At 42.8% G+C, this 25,517-nt stretch overlaps 1 protein-coding gene across 6 annotated transcripts in view; it reads left to right on the plus strand.

Annotated features, from left to right (window-relative positions):
* LOC137437547 (neuronal cell adhesion molecule) overlaps positions 1–25,517 on the plus strand; it is a 321,028-nt gene that overhangs the window by 109,052 nt on the left and 186,459 nt on the right. For all 6 annotated transcript variants that reach the window (XM_068131960.2, XM_068131963.2, XM_068131964.2 and 3 more), the window contains exon 2: positions 21,818–22,020. In XM_068131960.2, the coding sequence (XP_067988061.2) occupies positions 21,930–22,020 (91 nt within the window). In that variant the 5' untranslated portion in view covers positions 21,818–21,929. The remainder of the gene's footprint in view (positions 1–21,817; positions 22,021–25,517) is intronic.

Consider the following 25,517-nt stretch of genomic DNA (forward strand, 5'->3'; position numbering starts at 1 on the left):
GACCATGCCAGTTGGCCTGAGTGAAATGCCAGACTCGTCGACGCTGAGGAGGCTCTCTGAGAATGGTCAGAGAGATGTCCACTTTAACAAACACATGATCAGATGAGCCGATTGGAGCAGAAGAAGACCAGCAGACATTTTCAGGGAAGTTAGTCATAACCAAGTCCAGAAGAGAAGATGCTCCGTTGACTGAGATCCGGGTCGGGAAATTGAGAGATTGTGTCAGTCCCAGTGAGTCACAGAAGTCCTTTGCTGAAGAGCCATTGCTGGTGAGAGAGGTACCCACACCCAGCCAACTGGCATGGTGACAATTGATGGCAATGTGGTGTGAATGGCAATGTTCCTCGCTGAAATGTGAAAAAACTGAATTACGTGCGAACGCATAACTGTAAGATTATGGCGGCAAAGTTGGAACATCACGTGATCGCTCTGAGCGAATCAGCGCGCTACTCTGCCATTCCGGTCATAATATTCCACAGTGAAATGCGCTGAGGTAAAAATATGGTTTAAAAATATTATGAAATACATTTTTAGGTCGACCATGTTCGTACCAGGCTCAATGGCCATGTTTGTGCCAAATATCAAGTTCGTGAGCCTCTCCGTTTAGGAGTTTATCGGTAACATTACACACACACACACACACACACACACACACACACACACACACACACACACACACACACACACACACACACACACACACACAAACTGTGTTTTATATATATAGACTAGGGCATGCCCGTACTATATCTATATCTAAAATTATATCCCCCCCCTCTATTTACATGAAATGGTTTGGTCCAAAGCGAACGGCTTGCGAGTGGTGACAATCCCCCCCCTCTATTTACATGCAATGGTTTGGTCCAAAGCGAACGGCTTCCGGAGTTTGGTAAAGAAATCGCCATCGCGTGCACAAACGCGCAGGAAAGCGAATGAATCGCAAATTCGTTTTTATTAGTTGTAAAACATAGTTTAACGCCAACATAGTTTGCAAACGTGAAATAAATGAATACGCTCTCAAATGTGCCATCCGAGGCAGAGTGTGCCCGCCACGTTCGGCACACGCGATCGTTCGCTGCTCTCTGATTGGTTGAATCGTTTTTTGGACATAGCTCGGTAAGTAATTGTCCGATTAATATGAAACCTTGAAAAGGCACATCCTCGGGTCCCCAGCAATATACCTGGCAAGTTAAAAGTATATCGGACCCGTGGTTGTCGAGAAACAGCGGTCACAGACAAACAAACGTACAGACAGAGATTACTGGAATTATAGATAGATAATACACGTAGCCTAGATACACACACTCACATCGAAGCTAATTAACTGTCACAAAGTCATCATTTTATGAAAGCTAATGCAGCTCACCTACTCTTCGTGTAGGATCTTTAATGTCCACCACCTAATTGCTAGCAGATGGGTTGCCAACTGTAATGTCCATCTGAGGGACAATGAATCACTCTGCCTGAGAAATACCAGGAATGACAGTTTATAGCTAAGCCAAGATTCAAACCCAAGGCCTGGTGTTGGCTAAGCGGTTAGGGTGCCGGCTTGGGATCCTAGGATCCTGGGTTCGAATCCCGGTCGATCGCTGAATTAACACCAGGGGGGTTGACTCAGCCTGTCATCCTTCTGAGGTCAGAAAATTGAGTACCAGTTAACTGGTAATTCCCTGTGTGTCAGAAGAGGTGACAAACGGGGTTGGTGGCAGGATAAAATCTGGCCATGCCATTTTATGGCATCCGGCCATAAAACATTGCTTCAAAAAGGGGACCACGATGCCCGAAAAAGGCCAACCCCTGCTCTGCGGGGGAAAATGGCCTCGAAAGGCGGTTCCAAGATTCAAACCCAGGCTATCGGCCGCTAAGTTTCTGGTGTACATACAGCTATACCATTGGCTATAGACAGACTATGCTGCCAGCCAGCCCCTCTTTACACCTCGTTTATTATTTTCTACCGCCCTGCAGTTTGACCGAATATACCATATAAATAAATATCGTTCTTTTTTATTTCATAAATGCTTTTTCTTGTACATGAAGGAAAAGTGAATTGAAGCCGTCTTGCAAAGACCCTGCTTGTGCGTAACCACCAAGTAATAATGTAGCCAAGATGATGCTTCTCAAGTTCACATCTAAGGTGGTCACAAGTAAGCAACAACAGCAGTTTTCCGTCCATGGTGATTATTGAAGCAATTAGGTTTATCCGTGAAATTTCCAGGGACATGCCTCATTATATGAAGCCAATATAGGTACTATATGATGCTATTTTTAGCTTCTGCTGCGGGGAATTTTGATCTCCTCATCTGTCAATGGCAGCTCGTTGCCTGGATCACTCTGATGGCAATTTTTGGGGGTTTTAAGAGCTGTAAAAGCATCTTGGCTCTTATGAACATAATGTTATCTCTGCTCTAAATTAATTCTGCCCACGGCGAAACATGAAGCTAATGACTTTATTGTTTTGTGTAATGGGTATTATTTGATTACTAGCCGAAACCCGTGGAACATCCACGGAAGGGAGGATGTGGTGTATGGATAGAGTGTACCATTATGGATGGCATAGGGGATTTGCTTGTCCGAGTAAGAGTTAGGGAGAAAGAGGAGAATGAAGAGTGCGTATATGAACAACGACAAGGTAAAGCCTGTAAAGCCTACTTTGATAATCATGAACGGTGGCAGATGCAGGAGTTGGTGAAACGAAAGGGATCAGCTGTAAGCTGATCATGACCTACCCTGCGCCACATGGCCTACGCCATTTGTTGAGATCATGGCCACAACGGAAACACAACAACTGGATAGGTAGGGCCTAGGCCTAGGCCTACTTTTCGTCACTCGGCGAAGTACACTTTGTTTTAAGCTTTCAGAAGCTGAAGCCTTGTTATTTATTGCTTTATATGATACTGATGGGCTGCTGATCGGTTTCACTTCGTTGTAATCACAGTATATGGAAGAAATTATGGTAAACCCACCTGATGAGGTTAGCATACACCGCGATCGACGACACCGGCACAAATGCATGCTCAGGATTGTCCACTCAGTGGATGGCTTGCTGTCGCCTTCGACTGTCCAATCAGCGGACGGCTTGCTTCGCCTTCACCCAGCAGACGCCAATAAGATGTCGTCGTATCGGCAGTTAATCGGATGCTTTTGGGCCCCAACGTCGGCTAATTCAGATTTTTCGAGTATGGCTGTACGTGATAAACAAAGAGCGCGGTTCGTAGATCGTAAATCCATTAGTGCCGTGGGCATCGGGTCACTGGGTGCGGCGTAAAAGGGATAACAAAGTCGAGTCCTTACGCTATTATTATATAGATTATTATATAGATGTACTGTTTTTGTCATTGTACAAGAAATTCCTTGTTATTTTCACTGCAATTTCTTTTTTAATTTACAGTTTCCACCATTTTCTTCACATTGCTTCGATATTTTCTCGAAGTAATTTTTAATAGTAATAATCTTTAAAATAATATGCTTGTTTGTCTGTCCATCAGTGTATAATATTCCTCTCCACCCTTTGATTGGATAGCATGCCTGACTCCACCCACAATTGACCTCTGAAAAATCATACGGCCACCATGTTGGTTTTATACAAAGCGAAATACATCTTTGGGGCTGTCATATTCACAATCGTCATGCCTCCTCCTTGTAAGTTTTCCCTTCAGTCTTAAAGGACCAAAGCGACTGTTACAAAGTTTAGGACTCATGCTTCGATCGTCAGGCTTCAGGCCTTAGGGTGTCAGCTTATGGGTAAGTGCAATTGGAATCTATACGTGCTATATAACCACAATGTGTTATATATGCACATAGGCAGTGGACATGATTTTTTTCAAACCCAGGTTGTTGTTTTCCAGGAGAAATCAAGCAAGCAGTTTGTTTCCGACTATTTTCTCTTCAATGACTCGACTAGGGACTAAAATCATGTCTTTATAAAGATCTTTGTCTGAGGAGTTCCAGGAATATCAAGTTTGTGAAATAAAACACCGTCATTATTTACTTTTAACAATGTGTACAAAGTGCGTCGCCAATTTACTTCAAGGGATGCATTCCGAAAAACTGCAACATTATACAAAACCCATATACATCATAAATTTTCACATATACATTGTGTTACAATGTGGGGGATGCGTTGTCAGCAAAAAAAAAAGTCACCCAAACTTAACCCTCAATTTAGTACATTTTAGAGACAAAAGTTAAACAAGAGTTGAGGACTTGAAGTCACATTTTACAGTGTGTGGATGATCCGCATGTCCCTGCTGGTAATCTATCTATAATTCCAGTAATCTCTGTGTGTATGTTTGTATGTTTGTATGTTTGTATGTTTGTATGTCTGTGACCGCTGTTTCTCGACAACCACGGGTCCGATATACTTTAAACTTGCCAGGTATATTGCTGGGGACCCGAGGATGTGCCTTTTCAAGGTTTCATATTAATCGGACAAGTAGTTACCGAGCTATGTCCAAAAAACGATTCAACCAATCAGAGAGCAGCGAGCTATCACGTGTGCCGAACGTGGCGAACAGACTCTGCCTCGGACGGCACATTTGAGAGCGTATTCATTTATTTCACGTTGGAAAACTATGTTGCCGTTAAACTATGTTTTAAAACTAATTAAAACTACTATCTATAATTCCACGGGTCCGATAAAAAACACCGTACTCGCAAGCCGTTCGCTTTGGACCAAACCATTTCATGTAAATAGAGGGGGGGGATTGTCACCGTACTCGCAAGCCGTTCGCTTTGGACCAAACCATTTCATGTAAATAGAGGGGGGGGATATAATTTTAGATATATATATAGTACGGGCATGCCCTAGTAATAATAACAAGAAAGTGCAATCAGAGATTGCAGACCCTCGCCAGGATGTGTTTTCAGTGGTTTTAAAGGCTTTTATGTTAAAAACAAATATGGCGGCCGAACCACATGACCGATGACATCATCTTTTTTTTTTTCTCCACCAATTTATCCCGAGATGACACTTAAGAAATTTTATCTTGATCGGGTGAAGTTTTGTACTTGTCGAATTATGACGTCATAATGGAGGCACCCATGACATCATTAACAGATGTTATTCCACATGAAGAGTTCTTTACAATGAGCCATGTCTCAATTTTTTCTATACAGCACTTTCAGATATGGAGGTGCAAAGTTTTTTGGTTTTTCCAAGATGGCGGCCGAACAATGTAACCTATGACGTCATAATTAATTCTTTTTCTCCACCAATTTATCCCTCTGACGCTCAAGAAATTTCATCTTGTTTGACAAAAATATTTTGACAAAAATGTGTTGATTTAAAGTGTGAATCTGCTTGCTCTTGAAAAATTTAATCTGGTATTCCTATATGTAGTGGGTGTTCCATCTCTTAGCGTTAGTCGGTGGAGGTTAAATATTGTTATGTCTGTGGGGTAGGCAATGATATGTAGAGTCAGGTAGATTTGTGTAGGTATCATGCTCCGGATGTCGGGTAAGAACCATCACCATGTAATAAGTTTTGTTTAGCCGAATGCCAGAGTAAGGTGTATCTTCGTCTCCATTACGAGGAATGGGGCATGTTAACTAGTACAGGGATTATGTTTGTGCCTTCCGTGGTTCTTTCAGTGTTAATTAAGGGAACCACACGACAATATTTTATGGACAGCAGATTAGTTAAATTCCAACCCTGACTACCACTGTAAAGGCAAATGTACACCACCCAGCTAATATTTATTTTGTGATTGCTTTGGCAGAACTGAACCTACTTTTCAGACAGAGAGATGTTAAACAGACACCAGTAATTAAAATTAAGCCACAACTAGATCTGCACAGCAGATGATAATTAATTATTTCACTAACCGCATTAAACAGGCCTCTGGTGAAAGTCATGACAAAATCAATGTGACTTCATTTGATAAAGCATAGGTTAATGCAAGACAAAATTACTATCAAGCCTGGAGAAGCTCGTCCTTCGGCCATTATTGTATTATATAATTTGTGGCCATTATTGTGGCCTTTTTTAGATTATATCATTTGTCCCCTGAAACACTATTCTGTATGTATTAGACATTTTGTTTGACTTAGAAGAGCTGTCACACAAATACAGGAGACATGAGATAACGCCGCACTTGACTTCGGACAAACATTGCCATTGCCCTTGGTGGAAGTGACAACTTCCTGGGGGTAATGTGGGCACTGGTGAGCCCAACTTGTGACGTCACTTTTGTATCTGCAATGAGTAGTGCAATTAATTTTAAAATCTCCCCTGCCCTCTTTCGCCATTGCTAGGGACGCCAGCTCGTGAGGTTTGGCCTTGTTCTATCCCCCAATTGCTGAGTGTGAAGACAGAAAGAAGCATGCCCCATTTTCTAAGTCTTTGCTTTCCAAGTCCATATCGATGACCTCCCTCATGCGCAGTCGAAGCTCCAACAAAAATTCGACTCAATCTGTTTGGTCTTGTTAATTTGCCTGTAATTTCGCACAAAAGGAATATCGGATCATCGGTTTTCTGTTCTTCTTATCCAACAAGCATCATTCCCATTTGTTTCTTGTTTGTGAAGACAAAAACAACAATTTATCAAGACAAAAAGACATTCGCTTCGTCCGGGCTTAGGAATTTGCAAATGAAATATCGTTGGGCACGCAATATAAAATTTATGAACTTAATTTGCTAAACTGTTGGAGATGATATTACAGCTCCATTAAAAATATCCTGAATAATGATGATCGAGCTGCTTCCCATGGGCCTTGAATATATTTGCTAACACAGCACAAAGTACATACACATGGGGCATTCTGAATGTTTCACAAATGAGATATTTGCAAATGTCCAAGACCTGCATTAATTTTTTATTATTCTTCATTAGAGACAGAGTTGTGTGTGTGTGTGTGTGTGTGTGTGTGTGTGTGTGTGTGTGTGTGTGTGTGTGTGTGTGTGTGTGTGTGTGTGTGTGTGTGTTTGTGTGATGTTTTTTGCCGAGCTTTGGCCTCTGAGACTTTTTCATTAATCTTTTTGAATGCCCTCATATGACGTCACCATAAGTGACGTCACCTTTTGCAATGGACAAAAAGATGGAGTGGTATTAATACTGAAGCATTAAGCTAATTAGTAATATGATGCTAATGATTTATCATTTTGGTTTAAAAACCTGTATGAGAATGCATTATTATCTCATAAATCTTTCTGTTCCATGAACCTCAATCTTGTATTTAATGTCTGTGACCGGTCTGTGATGCACCATCAACGGGCTTTGTGCTTCGGCTTGGTCAGGGAGATTCCAAAGACTTTGAGAGCTTTAGCTACCACAGAATATATATATATCTATGCGTGCACACACACACACACACACACACACACACACACACACACACACCACGTCACACACTCTAATTGGGTCATGAAAGAGATGACTCGCCAATAAATGATGAAACTGGTCCTGTGGCAGATCGGCATGGTTGGCATGTAGCATTAGGATTCTCATGTATGTCCTACTTGTGGCTGTAGAGGAACCCGGATAGGGTTTGAAACAGGAAGATGACCTTACTTTGCACAGCTTTTCTTGGTTGCTTTATGCAGCTTTCTTTGGCTGGAAGATCATGGGGGTTAATTTGTGTGTATGTGTATATGTATATGTATATAATGCATACACGTGCTGTGGTATGAGCCTGTGGCATAGAGTAATACTCCATTGAGCTATCGGTGTGCTCTACTGGTTTAAGGTCGAAATTGAGACATTATGATGACTTTCTTTACACGAGCCAAAGTGAAATGAATCATTTTACGAGTATATCCAGGTTATTTTCAGGTTGATATGTATCATAACTTCTGTAGGTTCATACGTCTATAATTGCACATGGATGTATGTTAGTATACATGCCCAGTGATTGTGATGTCTGTCAGAGGATCTTCTCACTCCAAGTTTACACTTCATGTGAAGCAGAAGCTTTCTTTAATGCATCTATTTGTCCTGCAGAGATATTCGTTGATGGTAATTTGTTGACTCAGATTTACTGCTGTTTTTTTTTTGTTTGTTTTTTCAAATATCTAAAATGTTATTGTTGGCTGATGGTACTTACACAATAATATACTACCTTTCCCGTAACCTCAGTGATTGGGGGAGAAATGGCATCTTCAAAATCGAACCGGAGTGCCCATAAGTGTGTCACCAGACCCTTGAAAGTCGTCCATGATTTACGTTTACTCATGTCTGGTCATGTGATTGTTTTTCCCACAGGTGTAGGAAACAAATGGCATCATTATTTTAGGTCAAAAACTGGGGTAAAGGCCCCCATTTGCTATACCCGAGGGGTTGATGTAATGACTGTTGGAAGGAAAAGTGGAGAACAAGACATTGCATTTCGAAGGAACCGCACATCACTTCATTACGATGAAGTGATGTATTTTTGTAGCTGGAGCAGTGAAAAGTGCACAGGCTTCGTCCGGCTTTAGGCCCGAGCCTGGAGAGCAAATACTGCAGGAAATCTGGAGTAAAGAGTGAAATTAGACAAGGAGACTGTCGGGTCGGAACGAAACACATTCTTGGTCATTGTAATCAAGCCTTTTGCTCAAAGTCGCATTTGGAGACCGAACATGCTTCCGAGTTTGTTTCTTTCTCTGTCACCTCTTTGTGTCCATCAAATGCTCTTGTTTGCACCAGTCGGTTGATGATGCATCTCACTAGCGTTGCGAGTCGTTCTCTATGGCCATCTACAATCTTTTCCTTGTTTTCTAGTTGGCCTTGATTTCAGTAGGTCTGCCTATACCCCACCAAGTCCTTCCCTTGTAAAAAAAGAAATGATATGACATGTCATGATATTCAGATGATATTTCTATCTGATCTCTTGTTCAAGGAGACTTTGATAGGTTTATCTCCAACCATCTTTTATTTGTGGGAACGTGGAATTGTTGATCTTTCCCATAAAGGTAAATTACACTTGCACCTAATTACAAACTAATTGATTGATATATTGCTGTGGATTTTTAAAGTTAGTGTGTCCAGACAGAATGGCGTATCATCATCATCATCATCATCATCATCATCTACCAATCCCTGTGCAAAGCGATGCTGCCAAATCAGGAAGTTTTCTACAATCCTGGTTGTAGTAAGTTCAGGAATCTCCTTCAATCAAGTTGTTTATTAAAGACGATACCAAGCTCTCACAGAACCCACGGCCATCATGACGTGCCGCCAGCAACCACCAAAGCCACGCCCCCAGACGTCACTACGCAGTACGTCGTACCAATCACAACATCTCCTTTTCATTGAAATTGTTACGTTTGTATGCAACAAAACACTACTAAACTAAATCAAAATAATAAACACAATCAGACACAACTTGAACCACACAAAGATGGGATCTGGGCTAACTGTTATAACTCTTAACCAGAATGTAATTACTGCTCAGTATGATTAGCTAAAACAGAGAAAACAGAATCATTCCAATCAACGGATTGTCTCTGCACTAACATTACAAGGGCTGATTTCTGGTGGTCGTTATTCACTATCACAATATCTCAATGGTTTTCGAATCACACGGCCTGATCTGGTCGAGAACGGAGAGTTGTCCGGCCTTGTTGTCTCAGCACTCTTGTCATCCTTGGAGCTGGAGCAGCCGTTAGTTTCCATTGCTGAATCGTCATTGTTGAAATGTACGTGTCGAGCAGTTGGTAGACTTTGATGTGTTGGTTGGGTCGGTTCGTCCTTCCACTTGGCGCCACAATCGGGTGGATGAAGTTCACGCAAGTGTGCCCTGGTTCTTCGAAGACGCGTTCCGTTAGGCGTCTGTACTATATACGAACGGGGTTCATTACAGCGAGCCACAACTTTCCTGGGGTACCATTGGTGCGTGTCCTTGTTCAGAATCCGAACCCAATGTCCAATAGCCAATTCAGGTAATTCCGGCCCAGCCGTTCTGTTGTATTGCTTCGCCATCCGGTCTCCATGTTCCTTCAATCGTTCCTGAATTTCCTGATGCCTTTGCTGTGCAGGAATCAACAGACAGCTTGGTAGGTTGGTGCGTATAGGCCGGTTGAACAGCATTTCACTTAGACTTGGGAGGTGGGAATCTACAGGTGTGCACCTCAGGTGTTGTAATGCAATATCTGTCATTCCCTGATCTAATACACTTTTTGATCATGTTCTTCACTGTTTGAACATGTCTCTCAACCAATCCATTACTGCGTGGATACCTCGGCGATGTTGTCGTGTGTTTTACATTCCATTTGGTACACATATCATGGTACTGCTTACCCACATATTGAGGTCCATTGTCTGATATGACCTCCAGAGGTGGGCTGAACATACTGAAACATTCAGATGTGACCTTGGCTACTGCACTGCTCATCGTGTATTCCATTCTCTTCACAACTGGGTACTTGGTGTAATAATCCGTCACCAAGAGGTAGGTCTGCCCGTGTAGCTCACACATATCACTGGCTACCTGTGTCCATGATACCGCTGGTATCTCATGAGCTATCATAGCCTCACGCCTTTTTTCTGGTTGGTTCTCTTGACATGCCTTACATGTTCTGTCAACTCTATCAATGTCCAGATATATGCTTAGCCAGTAAACACATTCGCGTGCTAGACGTTTTGTCTTTTCGATCCCCATGTGTGCCTCATGGAGCTGGTCGAGGATATCCTTACATAGCTGCTCTGGAATTAGTACCTGTCGACCTTTGAATAGAACCCCGTCACAAATACCAATTTCATCACGGTATGGCCAGTACGGACGTATGTCCACAGGCAGCTCTGTAATCCTAATAGGCCACCCTCGATGAACAACCTGCTGCAATGCTCGAAAGGTTCTATCAGCCTTTCCACACTCTGAGTTGGTCCTGTTTCCTTGAGCTGAAATCAATGAGGTCAAAGCGATGATGATCATCCACATCATCAAGCTCAATACCATCTACACGTGTGTCCAACTGCAGTTTCTGATTGTTCTCTGGGTTCGGTAGCCTCGACAGTGTGTCGGATAGCATCATCTCACGGCCGGCTTTATACTCCAGATCAAAATCGTAGCCTTGGATTTTCACCAGAAGGAGCTGGAGCCATGGAGGGGTGCTTGTAAGCGGTTTGCTGATGATCATGACCAATGGTTTGTGGTCTGTGTATACCTTGAAGCATTTCCCAAACACGTAAGTATGGAACTTCTGTATGCCCGCAACAAGGACCAGAGTTTCTCGTTCAATGTTTGAATATGCAGACTGAGTGGGTGTCAGAGTTCGTGACACAAAAGCAACAGGCTTGTCATTCTGCAAAAGGCATGCACCCAGTCCCTTCTGTGACGCATCCACTTCCAAAACTGTCTCCTTGTCATGATGATAGTATGTTAGACAGGCGTCTGCGTCAACACTCCGTTTCAGTTGCTCAAATGCAAACTGATGGTCTTCCTGCCACAGGAATGGCACTCCATTCTTCAGTAAATCTCGGAGGGGTGCCACCTTATCCGCAAAGTGGGGAATATGTGGTGACAGATAGTTCATCAGTCCAATGAATTTGCTCAAGTCTTCCTTATCCTAAGGTGACGGCATCTTCCGGATGTCGCAGATCTTCCCAGGATCAGTTGAGATTCTTTGTTTGCTGTAGATCGAGCCGAAGAAGTTGATACAGTCGGTCTTGATGATACATTTCAAAGAGTTGAAAACCAGACCCTCTCTTTGTGCTACTTTCATCAGGTTCAGAAGATTACGATCATGCTCCTCTTCGGTTCGTCCTGATACCGCCACATCATCGGAGATACCAATACAGCCTGGTGCTTGCTCGAGTATGCGGTCCATGGCTTGCTGGAACAGATCCTGGCTGACACATAACCCACAAGGCAATCTCTTGAAGCACCAGCGCCCAAAAGGTGTGCGGAATGTGGTCAAATCCTGGCTTTCCTCATCCAGATGCACAGCCAAATAGCCAGCCCGGGCATATAATTTTGAGAATATCATGGCGTCAGCAAATTCTGGGTTCAGCTCGTCTGATGTCCGTATTTTATGTCGACACCTCTTCAGACAAGAGTTCAGGCGTTTCGGATCGAGACATACTCTTAAGCTCCCATCTTTCTTTACACTATTACAGGTGGAAGAGCACCAATCCCTATGATAGTCCACTTTCCTGATGATACCCTGTTTTTCCATTTTCATTAGTTCCTCCTTCAACTTCCCTTTGATGTGAACACTACACTTCCTTGGTGCGTCAATCGATGCCTTTGCATCAGGCTTTAGATGAAGCCTCACTTTTCCTTTAAAATTCCCAATACAGTCAAACCTGTCCGGGAACAGCCTTTTTCAAATCATTCACGGAATTCACCTTGTAGGGCTGTTCATTGTGGCGCATTGGTTTCGGAATCCTTGATGCTGGAGGTGCAGCCTTCAGCAATGTCCTCCGTTGTCCAGCAATGCTGTTTATGGTGACGATGTTGAGCCGTTCACACGCTGGTAGTCACAGTACTGCAGGTCCAGGTACTTCAACCACATAGAACCTGTACTTGAACCCATCTGAGTCTTTATATCGGCACAAGAGCTTGAGGAAATCCGTGACACTTGATCTCACTGCCATTGTAAGCAGTGAGATTGGTCCCACCAAGCGGAGTCAGTTTTGACATCCATTTGTTTCCATACATGTCCTTCACAATAAGCGTTGGCAAAGTATTCCCTGACGCACCTGTATCCACTTTCAACTGCAGTTTGTATACACCTTTCATGTCAGGGCATACAATGTTCAACAATGTGTACACTTCATCCCTTGTCTCCTTCATACACAGTGCGGATACCCTGATCACGTGAAATGGCTTGGTGTGTTCATATGTGTCAGTGTCACTTTCGTAACTGCCATCATGGCCTTCAGTAAAATACCCTGACACTTCATTCACCGAGGTCCCATTATTGTTACTGCCCCGAAGCATACCTCTCAACTTGCTTCTGCTGACGCGACGGCCTCTTCCACCCATGGCAGGACGGCGGCTCCACTCGTATCCATCAGCATATCTCGTGCTTCGTTTGGGATTTTCACAACGGGCCCAGTGTCCCAGTTGACCACAATACTTACAATAATCATTGTATGCTGGGCAGTTCTGTGGTGGATGTGATAGTCCACACTCTTTAGACCTTTGTTGATGTGTCATGGCTTTCACAGACGATGAAGGCCCTTACATCTTCTGGATGGCCTGCTTTCCGATTACCATTGCTTCGTACTTGCGTCCCTCACTTAAAACCAGGTCCATGTCGTACCCGACCTCCTGGTCGAGCAGATGCTTTTGAAAATCATCATGTGGGGTGCTCGCAACAATCAACTCGATAATCCGTTCCGAGAGTTCTGCTTCGGAGAAATTGCACAACCTTCCCTTCCGTCGGCATCGGTTGACGAAATCACAATGGACTCTCCTTCTTGCTGCCGGAATCTCATCATTTCCAGCCGGTGAATCCGAAAGTTTACATGGATGTCCAACTGATCCTCGAATAATTTATATAATTTATCCGGATCCTTTTTATCATCCTCACTCAGAGTCGATGCATTGATCCGCCTCAGTCGTTCGTCTCCCACAGCAATCTGAATCTTGATGGCCTGTCTGGCTTTAGTATCGATGCCCTCGTCCGACAGCACCAAGTTCATTCGTTGCTTGAATAACTTGAAAGTCTCCGCCAGCTCCGAGCTGGAGCAGTCCATTGTCGGGAACTTCGCCATGTTGAAAAAACACGGAATGTGCCGCCGTGGTAATCCGCCAAGAAAAACAAGACCAAAAGTCAAACTGCTTGTTGATCTTCACTATCCCGCCACTGCCACCATGTAGTAAGTTCAGGACTCTCCTTCAATCAAGTTGTTTATTGAAGATGATACCAAGCACTCACAGAACACACGGCCATCATGACGAGCCGCCAGCAACCACTGAAGCCACGCCCCCAGACGTCACTACGCAGTACGTAGTACCAATCACAACACTGGTTGGGTCACCACTCTGACTCAGGAAGTCAGGGCAGGATTTTGGAATTTGTTGAGGGTGCTGGCGACAGCTCGCCTACTCTGCACAAAGGACACCATGGCATCTTTAATGTCCACCCGCTAATCCTCCCTATAATCATTATCCGCACCACCTCCGCATCATTAGCCCCTCCTCCTCCCCTCCACCTGCCCCACCCCCATATCATTCGCCACTTCCCCTCCCCTCCATCCGCACCACCCCCGCATCATTAGCTCCTCCTCCTCTCCTCCATCCGCTTCACCTCCGCATCATTATCCCCTCCTCCTCCCCTCCCCCCGCACCACCCCGGCATCATTAGCCCCTCTTCCTCCCCTCCACCTTCACCACCCCCACATCATTATCCACTTCTCTCCTCCCCCGCACCATCCCCGCATCATTAGCTCCTCCTCCTCTCCTCCCCCCGCACCACCCCCGCATCATTAGCCCCTCCTCCCCTCCACCCGCACCACCCCGCATCATTAGCCCCTCCTCCTCCCCTCCATCCGCACCACCCCCGCATCATTAGCTCCTCCTCCTCTCCTCCATCCGCACCACCCCCGCATCATTAGCCCCCCTCCTCCTCTCCACCTGCACCACCCCCGCATCATTAGCCCCTCCTCCTCCCCTCCACCCGCACCACCCCCGCATCATTAGCCCCTCCTCCTCCTCTCCACCTGCACCACCCCCGCATCATTAGCCCCTCCTCCTCTCCTCCACCCGCACCACCCACGCATCATTAGCATCCCCTCATCCCCTCTCCACGCACCAGCCTCACATCATTAGCCCCTCCTCCTCCCCTCCATCCCCGCATCATTAGCCTCTCCGCCTCACGTCCACCCGCACCACCCCCGCATCATTAGCCCCGCCTCCCCTCCACATGCTCCACTCCGCGTCATTAGCTCCTCCCCCTCCCCTCCCAGTGCTAATACTGCTGCTGCACAGGGAGATGGTGTTTTGCAGTCACTTCTGTGTCTGCCTGTCTGTCTCGGTCATAACCATTAGAGCTTTTGTCATCAACTTTCCAACGAACCTTTAAATTATGAGAATATGGAGAAAATCATACTAAAATACACAATTTGACGTTTGTTTGTCTGATGCATTTTTGACCACAATACATTCTGTCCTGACTTATCCAATCTCAACCAAACTTGACAGGATGACCAAGGGTTACACAATGAACGTTGTAACGCATTCATTTGCCCTCCTCCCCAAGGGGGGTTTTCTCCCCCAAGCGGGTTTTCCCCGCCATTGCCGCTAATGGCGTTGTGTGATGAGGATGTTGTGGGTGCTCCTTCGTACTGCGTAGTGCCGTCTGGGGGGCGTGGCTTTGGCGGTCTGTTCTGTGAGGGCTTGGTATCGTCTTTAATAAACAACTTGAATTTACCACAGAGGTGTATATCCGTGTTAACATGGCTTTGTCTTGGCGTTTTTCCAAAGACGCTTTCAATACCAAAATTAATGATAATAGTAAAGCGCGGCGTTACGCGCGCTGCTTGTGAGCAAGGAGGAAGCGGACAAGCGGTAACGTATAAACGTCTTTATTGTAAGACTACACTGTAACACTGAAGTGACTGAACAGTCTGAACTCCTCCGGGCTGGTCGCCCGGTGTATATCATGAGGCCACGCCTACCCCTCGGGCGTGGCCACCGCCCACTTGGTGCGTGGAATGATGTCACCACGCCAGTGGGCTTTTGTGTCCGCCACACGAGCATATTATTCATGTTATTACAAAACAATATTAATACATACTAATAATATCCCTCATCCCCAAGGTGTTGTTCCTGCCGCGATAACATGTATAAATAGCTTATCATGCCGTTTTCGTCAGAGCAATGGCCGACCAGAAGTAAAAATATCATAAACCATAAACATGTTTGATTACCTTTTTAAATAGTTGATAATGCTGTTAAACACAAAAGTGAAATAAATTTGGAGGAGTCCGCACATCAGTCGATGCTAACACGTCAACGAACACACCTGATCGTAGATCTACTGTAGTCTAGATAAGCTCACACCGTTATAACACCACCCTAACACCCTTCCTTCCGCTTCCGTGCAGTTCTAACAAGGAGTTTGGTGATTTGTGATGTTGTCCCCGTCTCTCCCCCCGACACTCTCACGGAAGTAAATTTTACTTTTGGGAATTTAGAATGGTGAGGCACGGTCTGATCCTTTCAATGACCTAATCGAACAATAACATGCTATAATTTTTTTTTTAATGTTGGAGGCTCCGGGCACGGATTATATAGCCCTCATCGAGGCCAGGCCTTAAATAAAAGAGAAGAAACGTGTACGATGTTTGCGAGAAAGAGAGATTGAAGCTAGCCCGGTAGCTATAATTTGAGTGAGACAGAAAGTTTGACCAGCAATCCTGACACGGAGAGTGTAAGATGGTTCCAGGTATCACTTTAACACTCCTAAGTCAGGATGGTAGTACAAACCTGGGCAGTTGCTGTCTACAAGTACAACCTACTACTACTAGTACTACCTAAAAACAACTGTCATGCACGGTCTCATCCTTACGATGACCTGATCTAGACAATAACATGTTATAATGTCATGCACAGTCTGATCCTTTCAATGATGTGATCTAACATGTTATAATGTCATGCATGTTCTGATCATTTCAATAACCTGATCTAACATATAATATCATGCATGTTCTGATCCTTTCAATGACCTGATCTAACATGTTATAATATCATGCATGTACTGATCATTTAAATGACCTGATCTAACATATAATATCATGCATGTTCTGATCCTTTCAATGACCTGATCTAACATGTTATAATATCATGCATGTTCTGATCCTTTCAATGACCTGATCTAACATGTTATAATATCATGCATGTTCTGATCATTTCAATAACCTGATCTAACATAATATCATGCATGTTCTGATCCTTTCAATGACCGGATCGAACATGTTATAATATCATGCATGTACTGATCATTTAAATGACCTGATCTAACATATAATATCATGCATGTTCTGATCCTTTCAATGACCTGATCTAACATGTTATAATATCATGCATGTTCTGATCATTTCAATAACCTGATCTAACATAATATCATGCATGTTCTGGTCCTTTCAATGACTTGATCTAACATGTTATAACATCATGCACGTTCTGATCCTTTCAATTACCTGATCTAACATGTTATAATGTCATGCACGGTGTGATCCTTTCAATGACCTGATCTAACATGTTATCATGTCATGCACGGTCTGATCCTTTCAATGACCTGATCTAACATGTTATAAAGTCATGTACGGTCTGATCCTTTCAATGACGTCATTTGCCATGTTATAATGTCATGCATGTTCTAATCATTTCAATGACCTGATCTAACATGTTATAATGTCATGCACAGTCTGATCCTTTCATGACCTGATCTAACATGTTATAATATAATGTCATGCATGTGGTGATATTTTCAATGACCTGATGTAACATAAGTAATTGTAATAATAATTAATTGGCAATAATAAGGATAATAACATGATTCCTGCCGCTTCGGTATTGAGCAGGTGTAGGCTACTCGAGATTAAAAATCGGGTGAAAATGTGAAAGGGCAAAGTCATCGTGACTATAAATGGCCCTTATTATCCTGGCTGAAGCACATCAAGCACGAGACACCTTGGTTTTTTAAAAAAAATCGCTTCTGTGTTTGTTTATTTATTTATTTATTTATTTATTTATTTATTTATTTATCACTGAGCTTGAGTGTGTCTCATTAACGTTTTTACCAATTAAGCTTTTGTCATCAAATTCAATAAACCTTTATTATTTATATAATGTTTTTAACTGTCGGTTTCGTCAAGTTTATTTTGAATACAAAGTGGATGCGCGGATGGGTTTGCATTTCGAGATGCTTCGTAGTTTGCTTTGGATTTGTGTTTTTTTTCTTTTTTCTTTTTTCTTTCTCTTTTTCAGGGAGAGGTCATAATGTAAATAAGTTAGTATTGACTAGACAATTTGCTTTGCCTGTAATGCTGATGCATGGCTGTTCGAGGAGCAGCGGCCATCTCAACCCCTCAATTGATCAAAAACATCGTCAGCCGAACCATCGGCCGGGTCACAATTAGAGCACAATCGTACACCGGTGGCCTCACCATTTTTGGCTCTTCAGCAGGGTGGTGGAGCACACCTCAGGGTGAGGGATGGCTGGGAGAGGGGTAATTGGACTCCGATGACATTTCGCAGCCAATTTGCTCAATACAATGCCTTTATACTCACTTAAAAAAGTAATCTCACCCCATAGTCACTCAAAAATTCACGTTATGATTGCCACTTCTAAAGCTAATTTATATCCCTGCATCGAATGTGGCTTTTATGCCACAAAACGATTTTATAGGCGAGTTTTGGTGAAACTTTTAAAATACCAATCTTTTTTTGCTGCTGGGGGTTAAATACGTCGCCCAAACTATTCACTATTAGAAACAAGCATCACCTGGAATTTTGTGAAATTTTTCTACTAAAGAATTAAATTAATGTACTTTTTTAGAAATACTCCAAAAGAGTTCTCCACTGCGACAGCATAATGGGCATTCATATTTACAATATGACATTTCCTCGGGAGAAAAGGAATGTGAGAAAGAAAAGGAAGTGGGAATTGGACTTGCGGAAAAGGAGGGAGGATTATAAAATAGATTGCTATGGTATTGGGAAATTTGAGGAAGCCATTGGGTGAACATGTGGGAGAAGTGGGGATAGAAATTCCACTAGCATTCTCAATTCAATGTGTGGATGGTACCGAGGTCTATTTTTATTGTTGTTGACAGTACTAGCAGTAAGAGGGTTACAATATAATAATTTCAGAAAGTGTTTAGCCAATTAAATATATTGGTTCACGAGTTATCAAACCGAGTGACCACTATATTCGTCATGGGTGTGTGTCTGTCTGTCTGTCCGCAGCATAACTACCCGATGATATCATCCGATCTTGATGAAACTTGGGTGGGAGGTTGATATCATGATCTAGTTGGGTCCTGCCTAGAGTGGGCGTATTGCGCCCATTGTGGGCGGAGCGACGCCCGAAAAAGATGTCTTTTTAGGGGGTAATCGAGTTCAAGCTACATCTTCTCTGAGGGAGTTGGTGGAATCTGACAGGGGTTTCGGTATTTGGTTAGGCCAATGTCATGTGTCTAGCCCCACGGAGCTCGATTTTTCATTTTCGCCCCAAGGTCAAGGTCACAAGGTTACATAATTTAGAAAAGTCGATTTTTGATGGTTTTATTACATTTTTCGCTTCCTGATAGGGTGAAATGTCGTACATGATCTTATGTTATCACATACATCATGAAATACAAGTTTTCCAACAAATTTCAGAATCTTTGACCATTGACCTTTGAAGGTCACAAAGGTCAAAGTTTCAAAGTTGTCGGAATGGAACCGAATTTTCGGTATGGTGTAGCTAACTAACCTCATAACTGATTATACATTATTTTCTATCTCATTTCAAGGTCAGTAACCTTCGTTTTGACATTTCCGGGCCTGGCCTGGCCTGTCCGGGTCTGTTTCGGTTATAGTCTGTCCTTTGTCATTGAATACCGCTCTCTCGTGAACCATCGTCATCGCCTGACTTGTATATTTTAATATTTATTTTAAAAACTCGACATGTTTTATCCCATAAAGCACAATAAAGTTTTGCAGGATAGTGCAGGCTAGTCTGGCTAGTCTGGGTTTGATTCACAACTCAAGTATAAGCTCTCTCATTGGTTCTTTGTAGACGTGGTATTGCATCACAGAATGTGCTGTTTCTCATACAGTCTTTGGCATTGGTGCCGATGGACATCAACAGTCCCACGGTGTTCTTCACGTAGAGTAGGAAAGTTTTCACCTCCCCCCTAAGCAAATTTAAAATCCCCACCTGCCCCCCTAACAAGCCCCAGCCAAAGTTTAGGCCAGGCCAGCTGGTTCCCGAAAATCCCTGAAAAGAAAAATCGAAATGCCTTTTATGCTTATATGAGCCACAAACGTTTGTAGTCTGGGACGTGGCATAAGGAGAAGAGTAAGTATTAGGTCCACAAGGGACAATAACGCATTTTATGGACATGCGCATCTTGCTTACACAGACTCTAATTTGTCAAGCGGCCATGTTTTATAGTGTTTTGTTGGTACCATGTCTGACTTAAACCTCCTTTTCCTTTGGACTTTGTGACCTTTGTGAAATATCTCTTAACTGTTAGTCCTTTCATGGTCATAATTATCTGTGGGAAATTCATAACCGTGATACTTCATCAAAGGAAGCAAAGCAGTTCAAAGTGTCTCCAAATAATTCATAGCCTGATGGGTCATTAGACTGGTGTGTCAACCATCTGTATCCCACATGAAGGACACTTGGTTTTATTGTCCATCATTTTGACTTCACAGGAACTGTGCACTTCTAGTGCTTTATAGCATTCATGATCTACATCTTAACATCAGATTTGATTTTGATGTACCGTACTCTTTTACAGACAGTTGGTGCTGCCGAAGCAGTTTCTTGGCAAGGATTATTCTGGGTAGTTTTCCATTGCCCTCCCAGCATTTTTTGTTGATGCTCTATCCTTTCAAATGCTGAGCTTCAAGCAAGGAAGCACCACGTACCTTTTTACCCTGCGCTCGCGAAGCGAAAAGCAGGGTTGCGCATTTAGTTGCGTATGTGCGTACGTTTGGCATACGTGTCTGCATTTAAAAAAATCATTTTCTCGGCAACCGTTGGTCCGATTGACAAATTTTACCATAGGAGCGCCTCCGCCTGTAGAATTTTGTTTTATTCATAATTATGACGTCATAGGTCACGTGGTACAGGCGCCATCTTGGTAAAACTTCGCACCTCTATATCTCTGAAACAACTCCATGGAAAAAAATTGAGACCTGGCTCATTGTCAACTACTCCCCATGGGGAACAAGATATATTAATGATGATGTCATCAGTGCCTTTGTTATGACGTCATAATTCGACAAGTACAACACATCCATCCGATCATTATTAAAAAAAAATTCTCAGCAACTGTTGGTCTGATGGACACGAAATTTTCATGATAGGAGCACCTCCTGTAGAATATTTTAATCATAATCATGACGTCATAGGTCATGTGGTACAGGCGCCATCTTGGAAAAAACCTAAAAACGTTGCACGTGTATCTCCAAAACTGCTCTATGGAAAAAATTGAAACATGGCTTACTGCAAACAACTCCATATGGAGAATAGGTGTTGTTAACGATGACGTCATTGGTGTCGTAATTATGACGTCATTGGTGCCGTAATTATGACGTCATAATTCGACAGGGACACAACGCTTAGTCTGATTAGTTTGAAATTTATTGAGCGTGATCTATGCAACAATTATATTAGAGAATATAAATTTATGATGTCATTGCTCACGTGGTCTGGCAGCCATATTGGATGAAAAAAAAAAACGTGCAAAAACATAAGAGTTGGCTCACACCAAGTTGACCGCAGGGTAACTATTATATGAATACCATCTAGTTTATTTATATAATATTTTTCTCATGACTCGGCTGGCGGATGAACCCCACCGACCTCCCAGACTCAGAGGGGACGCTTTAATGATTACGCCACCGAGTCCAGTCAACGTCAGATATTGCTCGATATTTCTCTTACCTAAAGCAAGCTAACACTGTACTGCTCAGGAATAATGAACTAAAGTATTGTATTCAAAGCAAACCATTGAACCAACCAATGGAATATTTGACATGGGTTTGAATTTTTCCCTGCAAATCCAGTAAACAGCATCCTCTTTGTGGCGTTTGACTCGTGGAGGCATGGAGTGGGCAGCAAGAAGAATGCCCGAAACCACTGATGTTTTTTTTCCGATCGTGTCTCACGCATTCATGTTAAAACTGTCCAAATATCCATGATTGAGCTTCCTCGTCTTTCTGTTTTCAGGCTACGTGTTCCAACTCGAGCCTGGTAACATCGAGTAACTCGGTATCGAGACAGAGTGCTACTAGTGGCTGATTCGCGCATCCCTCAGCTTTCCCTGAGCACCTGCTTCGCCATGTTGTTATGGCAATGGGACTTGCTGTTAATATGCCCTTTGCTGTGGCAGACCAGCATTGCTACTGACTCGATAGAAATTCCTCCAGAATGTGAGTATAAACTCTTCATGAAGTTGATGCTGGGAAACTTTGTGATACACACTTCATTAATCACATACAATGTATAAACACCAAAATCAGGTTTAACATATATAGTCGTGGCCAAAAATATTGGCACCCTTGCACTTTTTTCAAATAACTCGCAATTTGCTCTAAAAATAAGTTGAAATTGACGAAAGTATTTGGTCTCCACAATTCTTTATTTCAATGTTAATATTACAGAGCCTTTGTTTTTGATTCAGAACTTAATATATCCTTTTAAATCAGAAAAGAAAAAGAAATGGCATTGACAAACTTATTGACATCCTAGACTTCATATTTGGTATTTGGTAGCCTTTGGACAAAATAACTGCAGTCAAGCGCTTCCTATAACCATGAATGAGCTTCCTCCACCTCTCTACTGGCAGGTTGACCCACTCTTCTTGTGCAAACTACTCCAGTTCTCCCAGATTTGAAGGGTGCCTTCTTGCAACTGCTGTTTTCAGATCTCCCCACAGATTTTCAATGGGATTTAGATCTGGACTTATTGCTGGCCACTTCAGATCAGTCCAGCATTTTGTCTTGAACCATTCCTGGGTCATTTTTGAAGTGTGTTTGGGGTCATTGTCATGCTGGAAGACCTATGACCTCTGACGGAGACCCAGCTTTCCTCCACTGGGTTGAACATTCTGCTCCAAAATGCCTTGGTAATCTCCTGATTTCATGATGCCATGCACACATTCAAGTCACCCAGTGCCAGAGGCAGCACAGCAACCCCAAAACATCACTGCACCTCCTCCCTGTTTGACTGTAGGGAAGGTGTTCTTTTCTTTGAAGGCTTCATTATGTTTTCTGTAAACATGGAGATGATGTGCTTTATCAAAAAGCTCTAATTTGGTCTCATCTGTCCATAGGACATTCTCTCAGAAGGATTTTGGCTTGTTCAGGTGTGTTTTGGTAAACTCCAATCGGACTTTCTTATGTCTCTCTCTCTCAGCAGTGGGGTCCTCCTGGGTCTCCTACCATAGAACCCCCTTTCATTGAGTTGGCGACGGATGGTGCGAGTTGAAACTGTCGTACCTTGTGTCTGAAGATCAGCTTGAATCTGTTTGGCATTTGATTGAGGTGATTTCTCCACCATTCGAACAATCCTTCGCTGCAATGGTCGATCAAGCTTTCTCTTGCGGCCACGTCCAGGGAGGTTGGCTACAGTGTCATGGCCTTAAACCTCCTGATAACATTGCGTATGGTGGACACAGGAACATCAAGGTCTCTGGGGATGGACTTGTAGCCTTGAGATTGTCCATGCTTGGCTACAATCTTGTGTCTGACCTCCTCAGACAATTCTCTGGATTTCTTTCTTTTCTCCATGCTCACTGCCATACACACAGTGACACAAAACAGCAGAATGACTCCTTTTCCCTATTTAAACTGGTTGGATGAGTAATTTTTATATTGCAGGCACCTGCAACTCACCACAGGTGAGTTCAATTCTGAAGTAAAGGAGAATCACCTGCTTGAAATGTAATTATTTCTAACAACTTCTAAAAGATGCCCATAAAATTGTCGGCCATTTTAGGATTTCTGTGTGGAATAAGCTAAGGTTTAGTAATTTTTTCTGCTTTTTTGTTTTGTTCCACTGCAAACCAAAGAAATACATTCATGCGGATACCAAAATATTTTTTAATTTCAACAATTTTCTGGAAGAAATGGTGCAATATTTGAAAAAAGTGCAAGGGTGCCAATATTTTTGGCCACGACTGTATTTACTGATCAATACCTAGCTTTGACATGTCTACCATCTATTTCACCACAATCCATGGTATTTTCTAAAATTATGTGCACTATAAACATTCTTTCCAGAAATATTTCTTACATATTTTGAATAACTAACTATCAAAAAATAATTGATAAAGGCACAGCAATTACTTTCTTTCTTTGTTGTTAAATAAATTACTGCTGTTCTCATTTTTTTTGGGGGGGGGGGGGGGGGGGGGGTATAAACAGATCTCAGAAGAGTCATTTGTAAAGCAAGACAAATTTATGAATGTAATCAAATATTTCCTGGGTAAAAATTCCTTTTGGCACGGTTTACTTTCTTGTAGCATTCTAAAGCATAAACTAGTCGTGTATGATAAGAAGGGAAAGCTAATATTGGAGAAGGCTGGTGTCGATCTACGTCAGAGGGCAGGTAGAACAATGTATGGAATCAACAACTGTATGAAAACCATTCTTGTGTATACTTGACTTTAACCTTTTTGTTCTTATAATGAAAATGTCAGATGTAATTACGATACAATTATTGGGTCTGATATATTATATATACATATTTTTTTCACTTTGCATCATTACAAGACCGAAAAAGATAAAGCCAGCCTGGTGGAATTGCATTGTGTGGAAAACAAAATGCTGATAATTCGCCTCGTGTGTGTGTGTGTGTTTATGTCTTTATGTCTGTATGTCTGTATGTCTTTTTTGTCTCTATGTCTGTATATGTCTCTTTGTCTATGTCTGTATCTGTGTGTGTGTGTGTGTGTGTGTGTGTGTCTGTGTGTGACCCTGTGTGTCTTTATGTCTTTGTCTTTATGCCTGTGTTTGTCTTTGTCTGTGTATGTCTTTTTATCGGTGTGTGTCTTTTTTGTCTGTGTGTGGTGTGTCTTTTATATCTGTGTGTGCCTTTGTGTCTCTTTGTCTGTCTTTGTGTGTGTGTGTGTGTGTGTGTGTGTGTGTGTCTTTATGTCTCTGTCTCTTTATGTCTCTGTGTCTTTATGTCTCTGTGTCTTTATGTCTCTGTGTCTTTATGTCTCTGTGTCTTTATGTGCATGTGTCTTTATGTGCGTGTGTCTTTATGTGCGCGAGTCTTAAGGCTCTGTGTCTTTATGTGCATGTGTCTTTATGTGCGTGTGTCTTTATGTGCGTGTGTCTTTATGTGCGTGTGTCTTTATGTGCGTGTGTCTTTATGTGCGTGTGTCTTTAAGTGCGTGTGTCTTCATGTGCGTGTGTCTTTAAGTGCGTGTGTCTTTAAGTGCGTGTGTCTTTAAGTGCATGTGTCTTTATGTGCGTGTGTCTTTATGTGCGTGTGTCTTTATGTGCGTGTGTCTTTATGTGCATGTGTCTTTAAGTGCATGTGTCTTTATGTGCGTGTGTCTTTATGTGCGTGTGTCTTTATGTGCGTGTGTCTTTATGTGCGTGTGTCTTTATGTGCGTGTGTCTATGTGCGTGTGTCTTTATGTGCGTGTGTCTTTATGTGCGTGTGTCTTTATGTTCGTGTGTCTTTATGTGCGTGTGTCTTTATGTGCGTGTGTCTTTATGTGCGTGTGTCTTTATGTGCGTGTGTCTTTATGTGCGTGTGTCTTTATGTGCGTGTGTCTTTATGTGCGTGTGTCTTTATGTGCGTGTGTCTTTATGTGCGTGTGTCTTTATGTGCGTGTGTCTTTATGTGCGTGTGTCTTTATGTGCGTGTGTCTTTATGTGCGTGTGTCTTTATGTGCGTGTGTCTTTATGTGCGT

The sequence above is a fragment of the Myxine glutinosa genome, chromosome 12 (assembly GCF_964187855.1).
Source record: "Myxine glutinosa chromosome 12, kmMyxGlut1.1, whole genome shotgun sequence".
In the NCBI taxonomy this organism is placed as follows: Eukaryota; Metazoa; Chordata; class Myxini; order Myxiniformes; family Myxinidae; genus Myxine; species Myxine glutinosa.